The sequence below is a fragment of the Phoenix dactylifera genome, unplaced genomic scaffold (assembly GCF_009389715.1).
Source record: "Phoenix dactylifera cultivar Barhee BC4 unplaced genomic scaffold, palm_55x_up_171113_PBpolish2nd_filt_p 000121F, whole genome shotgun sequence".
Taxonomy (NCBI): Eukaryota; Viridiplantae; Streptophyta; class Magnoliopsida; order Arecales; family Arecaceae; genus Phoenix; species Phoenix dactylifera.
In genome coordinates this window covers 404,455-424,623 of record NW_024067689.1, presented here as the reverse complement: position 1 = coordinate 424,623, position 20,169 = coordinate 404,455, and the positions used below count along the sequence as shown (strand labels likewise).

Below are 20,169 nucleotides of genomic sequence, written 5' to 3'. Positions count from 1 at the left end.
ATTTATAAATTTATTATCAAATAAATTAAAAAACTTGCTTGAAATTTATGTTTGTTACATTTACACTTATATATAATTAAATTAACGGCATTAGTGAATTCATTTACCTTATATAAAAAGTCAAAGTACATATATTTTCTTATATCCTTGGGTGATTGCTATGTTACATAAGGTTATTTTGGTTGTTTTCAAAATTTTTCTAATATGGTATTGGAGTCCTATTTTAAATCAATGGTTTGACTGACGTTTATTAAGTTATGAATTAAAGAATTGGATAAAAATATATCTCGAAGAAGTAAGCGTAGATTTTTCCGGGTGAAGTGTAATTTATTTCTAATTTTAATGAGGTTTTTATAATTTACTCATTATTTCTGATGAATACACGCAAAAGGTTTATAAACAAATACAATGATATGTTGAGGGCGTAGAAGCAAAAGTGCACGGAGGACCATGCGCAAGGGCACTCCCGTAGTTACATCCAAAGCCATGGGCGATGAAATGCCCTCAAAGACCCGGCCAGCGGATTTGGACCACAGGTTAATCCCAGTTTTCTCGATGGCCACGACACTCCGCCGAAACCGGGTCCTAAATGACAAAGCCTTTGCCTTTCCTTCTCATCCACGTCTTCTGGGCCCCACTTCACTCAACACAGCCACGTCATCCCGTAGAAGTGAGGCACGTCGAGATCTGTCCTCCAAAACAGCAGACAGCCATACACGGGCCCCTGACTGGAGCCGAGTATTACGACCGAGCATAAAGTTTTTATCTAGATGCCACGTCAGTTAAAAAGAGCCATGCTGTCAGGACCCAAGCAGCTTCAGGAGCTGGAAGTGCTGATAAAGAGGTATCGAAAGAGGAGAAAAATTAGTACCACGTCACATCCTCCCAATCGTCCGTGCCTTTCTCTCATCCAACGGCTGTTGTCTCGCGGTGATGTGGACCCGAGTGGATGACGTCACCGCGCACTAGGGCTCTCTGTCGCGTCTCGCTTTAATATTGGAGCTAGGCGTAACCTTCTTGATGAGGATGGAACGAAACAATCAGAATCCGACACGTAAAGATACCACGTGAAGCACCGCAGCGCCACGTCGGCGATCGGGAAAAGTCTCTGGAGCGTGAGGCGTGAGCTGGAGGCGAATCCCTGGGGATCCTCGTGGTGGGGCCCACGGGCTTTTTTGGGGGGCACGGGGCCCACAGGTTTTCGAGGCCACGGTGGTGCTCCTCGAGTGGGACCCACGGGCACCGACAGGAGGCCGTGGGGACCAGCTACCGGCTACTGTGGATGACGCCAGATCGCTGTACCCCTCTAGAGCGCGGAGTTATTGGACCGTTGATGCATTAGCGGTGTTGATGAGCAGTTGGATTTCGTGCGGGTGTCAGGTGCGGGGCCCATGATAGGAAATTTTCTCTCTTGAGTTGCTCGACACGTGGCGGACGAGGTCCAGGAGGAGCTTGTGTTATGAGTGGACGGTCGAGATTGGAGTCCGCGAGTGGGGGATGGCGTGGGGAACGGGGCGTCAGAGATGGGTGCGGTCAGACGTCGGAGTCCAACCAGAAAATGGAGATCAAATTACATAAATGCCAGGGCGGTTGGGTTCTTTTCGGGTGGAACGTTACAAAACGGGCTTCCACGTGATCGGGACACTTCTAAGGTCTCGCACGTGTCTTTCACGTGAGATGTAGTATAGCTTGTATCTTCTCGCCTCAAAAATTTTGTTGGATTTTTAATTTTAAAAACATTCTTATCTACTAACTTTTAGTTATTTTAAAAATTTTAAAATATTTTTTTTGAGGCATCTTTCAGAAGGGTTGTGACTCTTCCACACAGAACGTTGGTTTTCGAAAAAACGTGGTGTTTCTGAAACATTACGTATCTTCGGAATCATTGCATCTCTTCGGTCTTCGGATAGAGTTTATAAATAAACTTCTCCGAGATTAATCATAATCCAATCCAATCTTCCAAAAGTTTCTTCCACAGACATAATTTTTTTATTTTTCAATTTTATACTATCTACCTTCTTTTATTTTCTGGGCAACTGAAAACGTCGGTTGAGTCAAGCCTCTCAGCGATTGGGCTGAGCCAGGTTGTTGTATCTTGATGACGAGATCACTGCAAATTCGCACGTAGGGGGTGAATCACGTTCTTAGAATACTATATATCACACGTCTCGATTCAGACAAGCTTTTTTCAATTTGTTGAATCTATTTTAGTAAATTATTTTTATAATACTATCATAATATGACGATATACCAATTTCTAGACAATAGTTTTTCAACAAATTTAAACATTAGTCTTGAATTTGAAAGGCGTACAAGTATATTTGACTTGTTTCTCATAAATGGATTTATTTAGTTAAGATAAATTAATGGTGATGCTCTCAAAACAAACGAGCCATTCATATGAAATAATATGGTTTTTTTTGTATTGAAATAAATTAACAACCATCTTAGTGTGTCAAAAATGACTATGATAGGCTCAATAAACTTGCTAGTTTGGATGGAACTTGCATGGCGTAACTCGCTAACTTTCGTCAATGATGTTATACGCTTCTATGTTAAGTTACATTTGTTGTAGCAAATGCCATTTAGTAGCAATCATTTATCAGCATATTATTTTTAAAGGCTCGTCAATATATTCCAACAATAGTACAAGAAATATCAATGGCCATTTAAGTAGTCAAGACTGCAATAATTCTCTCATGATTTCTCAAAAAATTGTGTTAGCATCATGCATGGGCTATTTAAGATTATTCGTTGCAATTTTTTTTTCCCGGCAACTTGTTATGATTTCGAACTTTAGTATTATAAGAAATCCTAATATGTTCAAGGCTATGATTACCAACCATGCAAGACCATTCTGAATTTCACCTCATAGCATAAGCTCCAGAGCAATACACGAGGAGTAATGAGTTTAAAATGTAATGATGTTTGAAAGAATCTATACAGTGCACTAAATCCATGCAATATATATATATATATATATATATATATATGCAGAGGAATATGCAACATGGGATGGAGCAAATATAATTAGTACATGCATTCTAGATGTTCCCCGTCTGGCTCATCCGGTGGAGTCGTTATCTAGTCTGCTGGTACTGAGGTGGCGCTGGGATGACTACTCACACATGGGTGTTGATCCTAGTGGGAGAAGCCCATGGGTCGGAGAAGATACGCGAAAATTTGCGGCCTGCATCGAACATTCTTCAATGAAAAAAGGGTTACTAAGTGGGTGAGGTTCGCCTCCCTCCCTCGCCTTTTATAATTTTTTTTTTAAAAAAACTAAATTGAGAATGATAACCAAAGAGAAATTCGTTAGGAACAATTGAGGGAGCAAGATTGACACCCTTGTCGAGGAATGCATGTTAATTCCTCCATGAAACGCAAGTACACAGACCATCCGTTCCTTGTTACCAGTTTTATTTATGATCAAGATGACAATAAGACATCCAGGTGCAGCAAAAACAAAAGCGTCAAGCAAGGGGACAGAAGAGCATGAGCTCACCGTGACTTCAGCAAATTGGCAAGCTGTCGTTGATGATGACAATGTGGCACAGAAAAAGTAGAGTGGATTTATGAGGTGAGGGAAAAAAAGACATAAAAAGGGCTGTGAGAAAAATTGGTTTCATTCTTCTCCCTTAGAGGTGTGACATTCATGGACTGCTATGATTCTAAGTGACGCATAGCTCTAAAAATTCTCCAAGACATTCCGAAATAACTTCCCAGCTGGCCTATAATTAAGTTAGGACGAGTAGACCAGAAGCAGCTGATCTCTAGAGTTCAATTTTTTCTGGTGACCTCGGCAATCAATTTGGGTTGAGCAGAATCTCTCCATGACAGAGGCAGCTTGGTCCTTTTATGTAAATACACACGAGGTTTCAGTAATTCCATCATATTTTAGGTGGTTACATCATGTTTTTGGGGTGTTACGCTATGTTAATGGATTGTTCTGTCATGACTCTAAGTTTGTTAAGATACGATCCCTAGAAGATTTAAGATTATGGCTATAAATAAATCAAGAGTCCTCCTATAAAAGGTGAGACAAAAAGAGAGAGAAAAAAGCTCTATTATCTAATCTCTCTCAAATAAGTTTGCTAGCATTGATATTTTTCTTCTTCCTTCTTGCTTATAACTAAATAATCCTTTCGGATTTTTAAGCATCGCAGGCTCGGCCAAAGCTAATATGACAAGCTCTCCGGTTATGTTTTTGTTGCCTCACAAGTCCTTGAAGGTAATCCGCATCGGATCCTAGGATCGACGGCAGCAAAGTCTGATGCACGTGTTTAATTGTTTACCCAAAAAATTAGAAAAAAACATCATGATTCGGGACACCGGATGTTTGCCATTACAAAGATGTACGAAAATGCAAGAGATCGTCATCAGCTGGTTGTTGATATGACGAAATTTTTGATTTTGTTCATTGACCTTGCTTTTGCAAGTATAATTGCACACGAAACCCTAGTAGCAAATGTCATGCTAAGTGCCATAAGCCAAATAACAACCAAATAAGGTTCATCTGCCAATCACTTTGACGTGATCCGATGTATCAAACGTCAGAGCTAGTGAACCGAACATGTACTTGCATGTAAGGAACGGGTCAGCTCCGACACCCAAAACTAGTCAACCCATCAGCACATCGAGCCCAACATTTTGCGAAGTTGGTTCGCCGGACCGTGACAGGTGCTGCATGGCCACCTATTAACTAGTAGAAACTCGATGTAACAATATCCAAGATCGGAGCCAAGGCCTTTTTCGTCTTTTCATCAATGCCTTAAGATTCCCGTAATTTCTTCAATCTTCGAGGGCATTTCAGAGCCAATGCAAGAAAAGTCATAATTCGTCTACTTTTTTATTCTGAAGGCACGCGGCGGATCACTGGGATCGGGTGGTCCGTCCCGCGTCGGGCGTGAGGCGCAACTCCAATCGAATTTAATCTAAATAACGATAGCCAACAACAAACCACACAACAAATAATCTCACCTATCCAACCCAGTCAACATGCATCACGTGCTTCCAGGTGGTCCCGGTGCCAGGTCACGACAGCTGTCCAATGGGAATAAAAATGAGGTCTTGCGTAAGGACACGTTGTAATCGTGGTGGTGCCGGTCGTCTAGATTTCGGGGAGTCTTGGCGCCTCCCGGCCGGACCACGTCGGCCACATGACGGGAGGTTAGCTGGACCTCGAGAGGCGCGACCCTTGGCGCAAAGATCGTTCCCGAACCCGACACGTGTAAGAAGTGGTGACGAGGAATAAACTTTCCCTTCGCCCAGACCGACGGCCAACTCGACAACACCATCTTGTCTGCACAGCCGACGACCCCATCGAGCCAATGCCGGAAGTCAGGCCCCCGAAAAAGAACCCAACTCCAGTTTTCCATTGGGATTCGTGGATAGGCAGGTTTGGTTCTGTGGGTTTTCTTTTTCTGGTCCATGTATTATATGAGATATAGGACGTATGCCGGGAGCGAGAGATAGACACGTGTATGTGACGTGGCAGTCGCTTGGCGCCCGCTTCATCGCCTTGGCTTGTTGCTTCTTGGCTTTCTTCTTCCCGCCTCTTGCCCCCTCTCTCGCGGCCTCTCTTTTCTTGCCTTTTCCGCTCCGGTTCGAATTAATGGCGGAAGAATAGAAGCTAGGGTTTTTGGGTAAAGGTTTTGGTTTTTGTTCTCTTCGTTAAGTTTTATTGGGATTGCTCGAGATCGCGAGTTCTGTGGGTAGTGCTTCTTTTGTCCTCTGGAGGAAAACTGATAGCGATTTGGTGTATTTGGTGGGTGTGGTGAAGGATTTGTTGGAGGAAAGATTCTGGTATGTGGATTTTTTTTGTTTATTTCGTCGATTACCTTTTTTTAAATGGTGGATTTTGGTTCTTTTTTTTTTAGACAAAACTGGTTCGAGATCGTTGATATGTTGATGTGTTGGTGTTCTTGGACTGGATTTTGATTTCTCGTTCTTTTGGTTTGGATAATCGCATTTGCATGGGATTGGTTTCAATTCTGTGCGCTTTTTTTCCTTCCGACGATCACATTAGTATGGGAATTTGATTAGTTTGCTGGTACGATAATCCGAAAATTTGAATCCTTTCTGCTGAAATTTGATTTTTTGTGACGTAAATAATTTTTGTCTGAAGGGAGGGGGTTTAGATTCGGAAGAAAAAACTAGATTCCCGGAAAGAAAAAGAAAAACAAAAGGAGGAAAGAAAACCCGGAAGATTAGAAAAAGAATGAGCGGATACGGTAGAAATTTCAAAGTTAGTCTCTGTTCATGCCGAGAGAAACTCGCTCCGAGTTCGAAACCACTAGGAGCTCTGGTTTTCCAAATCGTTGCTCGTCTTTCCCTTTTTGATTTGGGTATTCTTGTCGTTTCGCCTACTAAATTACCATCATGATGCGATTAATGACTTTCCAAGGTTTATAACCATCAAGTTCTACAGGCCGATCTGTTGTTTTCTCTGATAAAATGGCACTTCTGCCCCTCTGATTAATCGAAAATCGGCTTCCAGGACCCATTACTTTCAGAAAAAGGAAAATTTCTATGTGGATCAGAAATTCTGTTCACGTCTCTTCAAATTAAGTTTCGAAAAGAACAATATTAGCAAATTTAACCACCACATTCACCCCTTTCTGTCCTTTTCCTTTCTTTTTTCCAACCTTTTCCGTTTATGTGGCAAGATTTGGTTGTGTTTGAAGTTTCTGGTTATGGATTCAATATGAAACTCTGAAACATGCATAGTTCCCTACTACTGCATGCAAATCCTTTGTTCTGTTTTGGTCAGAAAACCTTTATTCTTTTCTGGATTAATGGAATGACTGTAGCAGAGGAAGTTGTCACTTCTGCCGGTTGTGGTGGTTGTTACTTGTTAGTCATGCAGCTGCTTTAATGGTGTTGAGGATAATTGCCATGAATTACAATTGACATGGGATTTGTTAACTCATGAAATAACTAAGAATTAGTTATTTTGGTTTATCTTTTTGAATCTCACTTTTAACTATGGCTTGCTATCTGAACAATTATTATAAATTGGCCATGTCATCTTTTTTTTTTTCTTTTTTTTCTTCAAAATCACATTGACCAAAGAAAAGGTTGCAGAAACACATGCATTCATAAGGCTTAGTTTAACTCACTTTCACCATAGAAAAGATGGAATTTTTTTGATAAAATATTCCACTTAGAATTGAAAAAATTGCATATGGTAGGGAACTAGGTATCCAACACTTTCACCTGCAATTTTTTTTTGTTTTGTTATGGTACTGAATTAGCATCACTTATGGAAGGAATATTTTTAGAATCTGCAAATTTTGAGCTGGATCTGGGTCAGTGCTTGAGCACTTTTGTCTAATTCTTTCCGTGATGCATTTTGCCACATTTTTATCATTTTAGTCACCAACGCTTTGACATATTATTAACTTGTGACTGCCAAAATAGATGTATTTGCAGTTGCTTCTGGTTGTTTCCTTAAACTAATCTGCTATTCTATTAGCCCATTAAAAAATCAATGTTTATGGGATAAAATAATATTAAGCCATGTGATTATTATTTTGCCAAGGAATATTTACATCTTTTTTATAATCCTTTGGCAAAAGGTGCTAAAAAATGGAAACGAGGGGTATATATGAATATAGCTGGCTTTAGTATTTTGGAAATCTCCAATAACCTGTCAATTATTTAAAGGGATTTAGCACTTGTTGGAATCTTGTATTATACAGAATGAATTAACGAGAGTCAGTAGTGTAAAAGGTCTTAGTTGTTTGGTGGCATATGTTTGTTATATATTGCAATTTTGTTTTCTCCCTTTATTGTGTCTCACTACAGTATGCTGCTATATTAAAAATTATTTCTTTTCATGATCTTGGTGCTCAAGAACATGGTAACCCTTACATGATGTCAGGAACATATGACCTTTACACTTGGCACAATATTGTGCTGCTTAATATCATTTTTATCTGAGAAAGAAAATTAAGCCTACTATATTGCAAAAATTGGTATAGAATATTGTATTTCTCTGGTGCATCATGTATTCTCCAATATCTTTCCAATTGGAATTCCTTGCTATATTTTTCTGTTTGAGTGGTGATGCGCTGGTTTCAGCATTGCGGATACTCTCTATACCTATGAAACTTCATGTTTTATTTGTATCTTGATCATATACGATAATAGATGCATCTTTCTGAAGTTTAAATGTCATCTGGAAAGCTGAGCATGTTAGACTTTATACAGAAACTGGCATATGATTTGGGTAGTTTGCTGGTTCATAATCTGCTATTTAGCATGTTTGTATTTGGGATTGCCTCATTCCCCTTAGCTGTCAAAAGATTCACATATCTCTAGAGATATCATTCTTCCTTTTGTCCTTTTCTAGATTTTCTTTTATTATTTAAATATTTTACTTTATCATCCCTATGGAATTCGACTAAACTTTGAAAACTTCAAAAAAAAATTATTCTTTAATACTTATATACCATGTTCAGGTGACCTACAATTCAACTTTCATGGGGATAATGAAGCTGGGACTCCTCCAAAGTCTGACAAAACTTCTTCATCTGTGCAGGTTAGCAGAAATTCTTTTAGGACATGGATAGACGGTCTTGTGAGAATAAGTTATTCCTATATCGTAGAAAGCTATATATCTTAACCTGACTGAAATATCAAGGACTTTATTTCTGAGTTTAAAGTACATCTTACACATATTCTTCTGTATATGCAGTATGCTGTGTGTAGGCATTATTAGATAAGCAATCTGCACTATGTTGGCAGTTTGTAACAATAACTGCTTGCCAGTTAACTTAATACAGGAAGAAAATGAGAGTGAATCATTGTCAAAGTGGTTGGTCTAACAAGTATCAATTATCTTGCAATATTCACTTTGTACAGCTATGTATTTTAGCATAAGCTGGGTGCTGTCATATAGATAGATCACGGCCGATGTTAGATTGACTCAATATGCACTTAGATAGAATCAAATCTACTGTAATAATAAACCAATAAGCAAGTATGTATAGTCTAGACAAACATAAACAGTCCTAGTTTTGCTATTCTATTATTTTTGTGATATGAGGCAACGGTTACTTTAATTTTCCTTCGCAGGAGAAACCGACCATTCATCCGTATCCTGATTGGGCGACTATGCAGGTCGATTACTGCCAAGGATTTCACCCTTTTCTCCTGAACACTAAATTTTTAAAGAATTCATTTTAATGAAATGTAACCAAAAAGGCCTTTTTCTTCTCTTTTCAGGCATATTATGGCCCTGGAGTGATGCCACCACCATTTTTCAGAACTTCAATTGCCCCTGGTCATCCACCCCATTCATATATGTGGGGGCCTCAGGTACTTTATTTTTTTTACCTTTTTATGCTGTTACGTCATTTCCAATTCATAGGTGCTGTAAGAAATCCTTGTAAAACCAACTTTAATTGTCATATATAAACCATATAAGAAGAAAATGTCGTAACTCCATTTGCTGGTGTTTTAGATAGACATGTGGCATTGCATTCTTTGGTTTCAGGATATAAGTGATGCATCTTACATGGAAGCCTTTCGTGCACTGGGAGAAGGAATGCCTGTACTGTGTGTTTTCTTCCAGCCATGCATAAGAATGTACCAGGCTTTTTTTTTTGGGCTTACAGTTTGATTTGGCACCAACTGATGCTAGTCATTCTGAAACATTTATGTGAATAAATGTAACGAAAAATTTCAAATGGCTTCTTTGACTTAAGAAACAAAATTAAAAGAGCCTTTTGGCTTATATTTTGATTATCACCCAGTGGTGTAAATAAGTATGAGACTGTGAGCAAACGTAATAAAACATTTCAACTGGCTTCCTAGCACAAGGCAATGTTGCAAAATTGCCTTTTGAAGTAAACAAGACTATAAGAGTGACATATTGGATATTTAGAGCATGAATTTGGGCCCTTCCTAATATAGATAGGCATGATGGCAGTGTATTGCTTCATGCCGATTAGTTTTAGCCTTCGTAGACAAAATGACAGGCTTCTTAGCTGGAAGCGGTGACAGGGGTAGGGGCACTTGTAAGATGTTTCATCTCAGATAACAACCAAGACGATAATACTGGTGTGATGCCCTAGTTGGGGGGCCAGATGGTTCCTTACCCCATGTCATTGAGGCCCTTCAAGCCACTTTATCTGGGGCTCTATCTCAACGCTCTTTTGTTGACCTCCTAAATTGCCCTGTATAATTTTTTGACCAAGTGTTGATGAGAAGCCTACTGAGTTGGGCTTGGACCATAGTGTTTTAGGTTTTTATTTTTTGTTTTTCAATGGTCTGCTTTGTTCAGGGTTATTGGCACTGGGAAAAGACAATGGTTGTAAGGAAATGGAGAAGCAATAGGAGGCTGAACTAAATCAGACAATGGTTGTAAGGAAATGGAGATGCAATAGGAGGCTGAACTAAATCAAGTTAGATATATTCTGTTCGATGTGGTGGTTACTTGGCATGATCCTTCCCAATGGTTTAGCACCTATTATGGGTCTAGTTGAGCCAGCATAAACCGAAAAAGATGATTTCCACTATTACTCATAATAACTACCAAAAGTCTAACAAAGAACCATTGTACTCAATCCTTGTAGTTGATGCAAGTATCTGACGACGTTCTGAAATTATGGTTAAACCCAAAACAGACCCCTTTTATTATTGGATTCCCATTATTCCTTTGTTAGCCTATGATGAATAAATTGTTCATTTCCAGTAGGAATCCTACAAAAAATTATTTTCAACGGCGATCATGGATAGACAATGACTTGATCTCATAGTCTTATAAGATACCTGGCCCCCTAAAAATATAAAAAGAAAAGGGAAAAATAGAGTTGATATCAGGTGTTAGGTGTCTAAAGCTATTATGAATAGCTTAATATTTCTTTGGCACATGCAAATAAATAGAAAGAATTGGCAACTTTCTGTTAATGCAATTTGTACCCTAAGTGCATTTGGATCACTAAAAGATTGAATGCTTTGTTTTAGCAAACAAGCTCCTCACACACATATATATTTAAATTAAATGTTATACTACTATGACCACTGAGTACTTTCTCAGATTGATATCACTTCTTGCCACTTGGGGCCAAGGGGGCTTAATTTTGGTTTGGAGTCGGCCCCCTGAAGGGGGGGGGAGAAAAAAGTTGGGATTAACCCCTCCTAATCTGAAAAAAAATTTGAGTTGATGTTACTACAGAAAAGACTGGTAAACCTGGATTTTTACGTGGGGAAGGCTATCTACATTTATTGCGAACCACAAGGAGCCTCTTAATGTGAGCCTTGCATCTTCATTTACATTTTTTTTTTTTTTTTTTGGGGGGGGGGTGTTTTTGAAGCCTTGCATGACATGTAAGGGGCCTAGATATAGGGCATGCAATGCTGAAGTGTTCTTCACTATTGTTTTGGTTGCTGACTATGCTGGTCCATGCCAACTAACAAGTACTGTGCTCGCTGAATATCAGCTCCCAGACTTAGGTCATCATTGAAGAAGGCATGCCTAGTCGACATATACCTATGCTGATTTGGCATCATTCGTATGCTTGGTATTGTTCAGCACCAAGTCAAGTGTTTCCTTTTCAACATAGCAACGCATGTGCCGTGCTATGCACTAGCTAGCATTGCCATGGGGGTGCAATCGAGCCAAGCTGAGTCAGGTAGCTGGAGTCTCGAGCTCGATTTGATTAAAAAAAAAAAAGCAGTACTCGAGATCGACTGTGACTTGACTTGAATATCTATCGAGCCATACTTGAGCTCAAGTTCGAGCTCGAATTTGAGCCTTGATCATAATTAAAAAATATGGTTAAAATAAAATATAACGTAATAATACAGTTTAAAATATTATTTAATATTATAAATTATAAACAAATATAATATTATTAAATATATATATATAATACTCGACTAGACTAATGAGCCTTCAAGTTGAGTATTTTGCTACTCGAGCTCGTAACAGTCTAGTCAAGTCAAACTTGGACCCTAGTGAGCTGAGCAACTTATGAGTTGCCCAACTCATTTGCACCCCTATTGCGCAAGGACACTTAAATCTTTGGTCTTTGCCTAAATGCTCATTTATGTTTAAGAAGTTTCCTATCATAAGCTAGAGTCATACGGGTGCTTGAAATCTTGAAATTGGCTATCATTTAGCCAATCCAAGTACCCAGCTACATTTCTAAAATTATGAGTTGAATCCAAAACAAACACGCTACATTTTTCTAGGTAATCATAATTTCTTTGATGGTAATTGGGAAATAGATCAACCTCAGTGGCTATCTTGCCAAATAAAATCATTGGCTTTGGTGATGTTGGATAGACATCACTTGAATTTTCAATCTTAAGGGGAAAAAGTCGATATCCATGTATTAGGTGTCTGAAGCTATTATTAATAGCTTAGTATGGTGAATATTTTGCTTCGGCACATGCAAAAATAAATACGGCAACTTTCTGAATATGCAATGCATACCGTGATGCATTTGGATGCCCCACATGGTCATAATAGTTTTTCTTGAGCAAACAAGATCATAATATATTTTGGTACTTTTTTGGGAAATATTGCAAGTTATGATGCTATAGAGGAGAGCTGTTAGACCTACATGTACATATAAAACAAAGGCCACGTAGATCCAGTCTAAACCGCATGGCAACCCTCTCTTATGTGGATCTGCATCTCATACATCTGAGCCAATGATTTATAGGTGCAAGGTGTAGGACATTTAAGGTGCATGGATTTGAGTAAACCTGTGTTGGTTCATGCTGTTTGACACATACTGTGTCAGGTTAGTATTAGCACCTGACATTGGATTGATATCAAGTACTATGCATCTTGGGTCTTATCGACTCACGTGAACTTGGCATGGGTTGATACACATATCATTGCTCCTTATCGGGCCAAAAAGTCTTTTATCTATGTTTTGGGGTTGGGCGTGATACAACATGTGCGTTGGCCACTAGTCGACTTGTCTGTGCCAACAATACTTTAATTATTGTTCTTTGCCTGCATGCCCATATAGGTTTAGAAAATTTCATATTATAAAGTTGATTTTTTTTGTTGTGTACTAAAGTAATAATCCATATATATTCATAGAATTGGAAACTTTTGCTTCAAATTAAATCTTTTAGGTTTATGATCCATTTCCTGTTCTATCATTTTATAGTTCGATGTTTGGATTTGCTGCTTTTAACAACCAAACACATCCTAAGATAAATTCTCAACTCTTAACATGGGAAAGTTGGATTCAAGGACAAAAAAGGATGAATTATGATTTTAAATTGGAATCCTTAAATGTCGAACCTTTAAATGGAGTCTAAGGTTTGCAACAATTGATACATAAGATTAAAATATGTCATGCACATCAGATACAACACCAAAATAATACACAAATATATGGTGTATGGACATATTGAACTGCAGAAGACCACGTAATACAGCTACATGCAACTTATATTTCTATATGACATAGGTTAAATTTAAACTCCTCTATGTAGAGTAGGAGTGTAGACCACTTGACCAAAATCGTCATTTTTTGGTTGCTATATTTGTATGTTTGAGTATTGGAAATCTTATTGAACACATATCAAGGACTCTGCAGATTGTCAAAATAAAAGTGGCATCAATGACTGAACACCCTTCATGTTGGTGAGCGCAGTCTAACATCTGCCATGCAGTGCTTGATCAGCATGCGACATGGCTTGTGTTTATATATGTCAAGTTTTAGCATGGCATGGCATTGTGCTAGTGCTAGATGGAAGGGCACCAGAATATAGAACATAAAGTCTTGGGTGATACTTTGTAGTAGCTGCATCTACTAGCTTACATGTGACTACAGTTTGACATGGCTACTAAGTCATTGATTTTACTGTCATTGAAACTCATTATTCTAATGATAAAATATTTTTATTTCAGCCTTTGTACCGCTCCTTTTGGACGCCGTATACTGCAATCTATCCAGCTGAGAGTTACTCTCATCCCTCGATGCCCTTTGTGAGTAGAGATAATTTTTTTGGGGGTATTATTTCCTTTTCTTGCCTGGTATCCACTGAGACGTTTCTAATTCTAAGTGATTCTTTTCATGAGCATTTAAGATAGCAATAATTTTAGTAGATAAATATAGAAGAGGCTGTACAAACTGAAATACCGTAGGTATGGTGTGAAGTGCTTAAATCATAATGATTTATTATGCTTCCAGGGATCTCACATGCAATATCAAGGAATTTGCACCATCTCCCACTATTAGTGAAGCGGTAGTGGGTAGGTGCTGTTTAACCTAGGAAGTCTGACTTTACATTATGTTTCTAGTAGTCTAGCAACTCGAAGTACTGATAGATACTGCATATTCTGTCATATTTACTTTTGTGCTGATCATTCTTTTGTTTAGCTTTTATTGTTACTGCTGTTGTGCAGATTGCAACTCCTTTAAGCATGGAGATGCCTGCTAAGTCACCAGGCAATAAGGATAAAGGCCAATGAAAAAGCTTAAAGGGTTTGATGGGCATGCTACGGCAATGGGCAATGGCAGTGCTGAAAATAGAGGAGGTGATGTGAATGGGTCATCAAAAAGGTTAGTTCACATTCAAAATTGCTTGATGGTTCCTTATTTTTCTTCTAGCTTTTTCGATGAAGCTAGTTTTAATTCAATCCGAAATGGTGTGCTTTGGTGGCTGTTTTTTTATTAAAAAATTTGTGGTGCAGTGGGGGTGATAGTGTGGAAGGCTCAAGTGATGCAGTGATGGTAATAATGCAGGGGTAATTCTTTTTGACTCTTTAATTTTTGGGCCAACCAATTTACTTTTCAAAACTTGCATCTGGAGCTATGCTACAGCAAGTTTAATCAGCAGTTCTCTTCTATTTTAAGGGGAAACAAAACTCAAAGAAAGCGAAGCTCTGAAGATATAGGGGCTCCAGGTATTGCCATTCTTGCCTGCCATGGATAGGTTATCTTAATCAAACCAACAAGGTCCTGTATTTCTGGCATGCCACCCTTCATCATGCATCTCAGAGAACTTAAAGCATAATCTTTTATTTTGCAGAGATTTTGGTTTATTTAGTTAACATATTTGGCTGCAATGGTATATGTGTTCTGCTGGTGGATTTATTCTCATTATGGCTAACATATTTGGCTGCAATGGTATATGTGTTCTGATGGGGGATTTATTCTCATTATGGCGGGAAAATGATGGTGATGTTTATTAACAAGAATGGCCTGTCAACTTTCAAATTATAGCATTTCATTGTATCACGAGTCTTTTCTTCTTCATCATGCATCTCAGAGTATTTAAAGCATAACTTTTTGTCTGCAGAGATTTTAGTTTATTTAGTTAACATTTTTGGCTGCAATGGTATATGTGTTCTGCTGGTAGATTAATTCTCATAATGTCTGAAACATAGCGGTTATGTTTATTAGCAAGAATGGTCTGTCAACTTCAAATTACAGCATTTGCTCGTGTCACTAGTCTTTTCTTTACAACATGGATTGTGAATTTTTTGGGGTTCCTTAGCAGTTGTGGCTAAGGTACCTTTGTTGAACCTTTGCAGGTGACGGTAAGGTTGATGCACAGGCCAATGCTGCTCATGGTGGGGAAACAAGTGCATCCTCAAAAATGTCTCTTGGCATTACTGTTGCACCTCCAAATATCTCAGGAAAACCAGTAGGCACTGGACCTTCATCTAGTCCAACACCAGGAATGGAATTCAGGGTTGCTACTACTGGAAAAGTGCAAACTAGTGGGACAACTATTTCACCGGCAGCTGGTGCTATGATGCCGGGTCGTAACAGAGGTTCTTCTGAACTCTGGATACAGGCATGTCCACTCTGCAAATGTTTGTTCCCTTGGCGTTTGGTTCTTGTTATTGCAACTGTTCCCATATTATTACTTCCTACCTGTTTGAAGAAATTACACTGGCTTGCTTGTGGCCATTTTTAATGTATTCTTCACCTTGCTCCTAGACTTTATGTTTAACTGTTGCTTTCATCCTTGTTGAAAGACTGAAATTCTTATAGGCTTACAACTGGTTTTGTGCTTCTTAATTGACTGATATTCCGGGTTTCCTCCCTCCCACCTTCCATCCTGAATTAAAGCTTATCCATGCTTGATAGTCTTTCTATTCCTACATTGAATCCTAAATTTAATAAATATATTGTCAGAACATCTTCCTGTTGAAGGTTTTCAACAGAAGTAAATTTCAGTATTTCTGAAGTTACGCCGCATTAGCAAATTCTTGGGGAACCTTATGCTGTTTTTATTTTCATCGTGTTCTGTTCGCATGAATCTATTTTCCGAAGAATGTTTTTATGTTGTTCTGAATTGAGCTTTTAGGCTTCACCTTTTTTAATGGTATACTTTCCCCAGGACGAGAGGGAACTCAAACGTGAAAGGAGGAAGCAATCCAACAGGGAATCTGCTAGAAGGTCAAGGCTGAGGAAGCAGGTACACTAGAGCAGAATTTTGACCGTATACTTTTGCTAGCTTTTATGAGTTGTCTCCATGATATCTTTTATCTTCTTCCCTTTTCTTCATATCTGAAATCTCATGCTTGCTTCAGGCTGAAAACTGAACAACTCCGCTGTGAAAGTTTGCAGACCCTGATGCCGAGACATGGGCTTTGAGATCTGAAATCAGTCGGCTATCAGAGAACTCAAATAAACTCAGATTAGAAAATTCAACCCTAATGGTACCCTTCAGATTCTCCCTCCATAGGTTTATTGAACTGCAATTCTCTATAGGGATGATCTGGGAGTAGAGCTTTCCTATCATGCTTTATGACTAACATGTGAAACTGCATGACATTGAAATTTGAAACATCATATGCAGAATTAGAAATTGGCAGTTGTTGAATGTGAGGAGAAATTGAGAGAATGACAATTTTAGATGGTTTTGATACATTAATACGAAAGAGCGGTAGGGATGGATCCAAAATCACATGAAATGAAGTAGTGAGGAAGGATTCAATATCTCAACATGTATAGCCCTAAACCAAGAAGAATGGAGGAAAAGGATTCATGTAGCTGGACCCCACGAGTTTGGGATTAAATTTTAGTTGAGTTAATATAGATCCATCAAAATCATACAATAAAAATGATTGACATGGAGAATATATTATCAGCAGATGTGTTACATTTTATACTTGCGTGATATGTATATTTGGTCTGATGTCCGCTTGTTTTGGCATAGTGAGGTTCAACTAGTTTTGTTTTGTTTTGTATTTTGGTTCACAGGAGAAACTGAAGACTGCACGATTAAGCCAAGAAGAGATTTCTACTGCTAACATGGAGTCTGAGGGAGCCCCATCTGTTGTTGCAGAGAATTTCTTGTCAATGATAGATAACTCAAGCTCGATTAGTAGAAGTGTGCAGCAGGAGGATGAGGCTCATGAGAAGTCCAGTGGCAAGCTCCACCAGCTTCTCGACTCCAATCCTAGGACAGATGCTGTGGCTGCAAGCTGATCTGCAAGTGATCTAACTAATCCATAGTTTGGGTCCAATTATAAGCCCAAAGATATTGCTGACATTAACATAAGGTAGGTATCAAGTAAATTAGGCAGTGATAGGAGACTGATCAGCTTGAGAAAATGGCCTTAAGACTCAGGAAGTCTGCAGGCCTAAGAGCTTCTGGCTGGGGGGTCTACTATTATCTGAAAAAAAAATTGTGCTAAATGTGTATGATCCATGCAACTTGTATGATCCAATCATGGCGTTGGAAATCTTTATAACTGGATGTTGCTGAGGATCGTAATTAGAGAAACATATCTGTATATTTTAGGATATCTATAGGAAAGTGCTCTTCCTGCCACTGTGGTTAACTGTGGCCTGCCTTTGATATTTTACTTGGCAGGCTAGTCATATTAAGTGCTGTTTTTTCCTGAGAAATTCGGTTGTGTGTGGTCTGGGCCACTTGTGTATGTGTTAGTATATTACTTTTAAGTTTTGGTGCTATCTGAATATGTTGTTTGCACTTTCCAAATCGAGACATGTCTAGCAAAGTCAGGTTCGATATTCTGATCTTGTGATTTAGTCGAGTCTGATAATGCCCTCATTCTGGGTTGGATTTGCTGCGTGTTCTGGTTCTTAAAAAACAGTAAGGGTTTTTGTTTATTAGAGAGGGCTCTTGTTATCATATTGATGGGCTGGTGTCTCGCAGGTGTTTTGTTTTTTGGGGTAATTTGGATATGTGGAAATCAGAAAATAAAATATTTAAAAATTAAGGTGGAAGACGTGCTGAAGAGTTCCTGAACATGTGTGTATATGTAATTGATATTCATCCCCTACCTTCTTTCAGGACTCATCTAAAAATATTTGCTAGAACAGTCTGCATTGTTTGAAGAACAAATTAGTCTGAATAATGTAAATAATATGTCGTGACAGGTAAAAATGATTCAATTAATGTGATTCTAAATGGCAATATTTCTGGAGGTAAAAGTTGAAGGCTCTCATTCAGAAAGATTTGCTGCTAAACCTGCCCGATTTAAAGATGTCATTTCTTTTTCTTTTTGCTATGTGCTTTCCTTTTCCAGATCTTTGAAGATCATCATATGAGAAGGCCTTCTTCCTATTAGTCCATGAGACTTGAAGCCGGCATGGGGAGGCTGGTTGCATTTGACCTTAAAAGTAAAGCCAAACAGCGTAATTCAACAGGCGTCACCAGGCAAGTTATCACCATCAACAGCATTCAGGTACTTGTCCTGCATGATATTGTTTATCTTCAATACAATGAAAATGCTTTTGTGTAGAACCACTGTACAAAAAAGGAAAAAGAAAAAGAACGTGATGCTTTGGCCTTTGAATCATCATCTTAGGACCTAAGACTGTCAAAGGACAAGTTCTCGAGCCAACTTGAGTTTGGCTCAATTAGAAAATGAATCGAGCTAGAGTTATTCTTAGCTCACTCATGGTTAGGTTAATTTAGCTAGAAGCATAAATATATAAACATATGCTATATTACTATTCATGTAATTTTTTATGTTTTTAATTAATATCAATCATGTAGCATAAATATATTTTAATTATAAAATTCAACTATAATTGAAATTATTAATTTAATTATATAAATAATAATAATAAAAAATCAAATTCTAACTTAGATCCTTTTTAACAAGTTATTAATGAGCAGGTTGAGTTCGGCTTGAAATTAAATAAGTTGGCTTAAGCTCAGCATGATTATAAAACGAACAAAAGTTGAGCTAAGTCTAGTGTGCTTCTATTCTACTAATTTATGACCTTAATCTCTCTCTCTCTCTCTCTCTCTCTCTCTCCCCCCCCCTCTCTAGCGTATTGGTTTGACCGGTAGTGAAGGGCATAATTAGTCAAATATATTTGTTAAAGCTTGATATAAACTGTGATGGATAATAAAAGAAAAAAGTCCTGAGCGCTCTCGTCAATGCATGCAATTTATATGCCGCCACTATTCTTAGAAGATAATGCGTTTATACTGTATGTAATCTTGTATTATTGAATTATTTTCCCTTTTAATTAACAAAAACTTTTGTACGCTCGTACCGTCCAATACTAGGTTTAACATAATAACAATATTATTTTTATAATGGTATGTAATCTTGTAGTTCAGTCGAGAATAAACCTCCATGCATCCTGCATGCCAACTCCCTGTGCCCCTCCTGCACCTCGTCTCGCCATCAACAACCCCTTCCTCCTTCCATGCCCCACTCCAGCCTTACCCGTCCACAGGTCGGTCGAGATTCATCAAGGCCGGGCGATGCTCGTAACATCGACCAGTGAAAGAGATGAAGATGGAGTGAGAGGTGGGAATATGAGTATATGACCCCCTTCCTGCTACTACCATGGCAGTAAGCAGGTGGTGATGCCCCAAGGAAGCAAGCCCGGCCTGGAGGTCAATGGCGGCAACCATAAAGGCATTGTCGTCGGTCCCGCCCAGGGCTGGGCGAAATCTCGAGCTCTGCCATATATATATATATATCAACAGGATCCGGTCGGCTGACTCTAGGATTAATTTGGGTTGTTGCATGAGGATTTAAGAGTTCTAGAACTAGAGGAGTTCTCCCACTTCGTTGCATCTCCTTCTCCCTACTCCGGTATACCTTGGTGCTTTCTTACTCGCAGAAGCCTGACCAATACTGCAGGTTGAGTTCCAAGGCTTCAAGGCTGTTAATATTAAAAATTATTAAAGAATGAGAAAATTATCTTTTGACATGTTGATCTGGCTCATTTTTTCCGT

General features: G+C 38.6%; 1 protein-coding gene and 1 long non-coding RNA gene across 4 annotated transcripts; both read left to right on the top strand.

The window, feature by feature from the left end:
* Positions 1–5,468: 5,468 nt before the first annotated feature.
* On the top strand, positions 5,469–10,543 carry LOC120104847. Its single transcript, XR_005507201.1, has 5 exons — positions 5,469–5,805; positions 8,466–8,545; positions 9,082–9,126; positions 9,232–9,324; positions 9,503–10,543. It is a non-coding gene; the product is annotated as an uncharacterized LOC120104847 (long non-coding RNA).
* Positions 10,544–13,891: 3,348 nt separating this feature from the next.
* On the top strand, positions 13,892–17,915 carry LOC103713486 (common plant regulatory factor 1-like). 3 transcript variants are annotated; one of them, XM_039116704.1, is made up of 8 exons: positions 13,892–13,966; positions 14,172–14,232; positions 14,387–14,543; positions 14,675–14,728; positions 14,838–14,887; positions 15,518–15,783; positions 16,333–16,654; positions 17,199–17,915. In XM_039116704.1, the coding sequence occupies exons 3-7, from the start codon at positions 14,449–14,451 to the stop codon at positions 16,417–16,419; spliced, it is 552 nt and encodes a 183-aa protein (XP_038972632.1). In that variant the 5' UTR covers positions 13,892–13,966; positions 14,172–14,232; positions 14,387–14,448; the 3' UTR covers positions 16,420–16,654; positions 17,199–17,915. The 3 variants fall into 3 exon arrangements, with proteins under 3 accessions (XP_038972632.1, XP_038972634.1, XP_038972633.1); XM_039116706.1 differs by having other exon boundaries at positions 13,899–13,966; positions 14,361–14,543; XM_039116705.1 differs by lacking the exon at positions 13,892–13,966 and adding an exon at positions 13,973–13,991.
* The last annotated feature ends 2,254 nt before the right edge of the window (positions 17,916–20,169 follow it).

Excerpts from the sequence above, each read along its gene's own strand:
- LOC103713486 (XM_039116704.1), top strand. The coding sequence starts at position 14,449 with ATGAAAAAGCTTAAAGGGTTTGATGGGCATGCTACGGCAATGGGCAAT. Across the intron at positions 14,888-15,517 it reads TGAAGATATAGGGGCTCCAG|GTGACGGTAAGGTTGATGCA; the intron begins GTATTGCCATTC and ends GAACCTTTGCAG. Across the intron at positions 15,784-16,332 it reads CTTCTGAACTCTGGATACAG|GACGAGAGGGAACTCAAACG; the intron begins GCATGTCCACTC and ends TACTTTCCCCAG.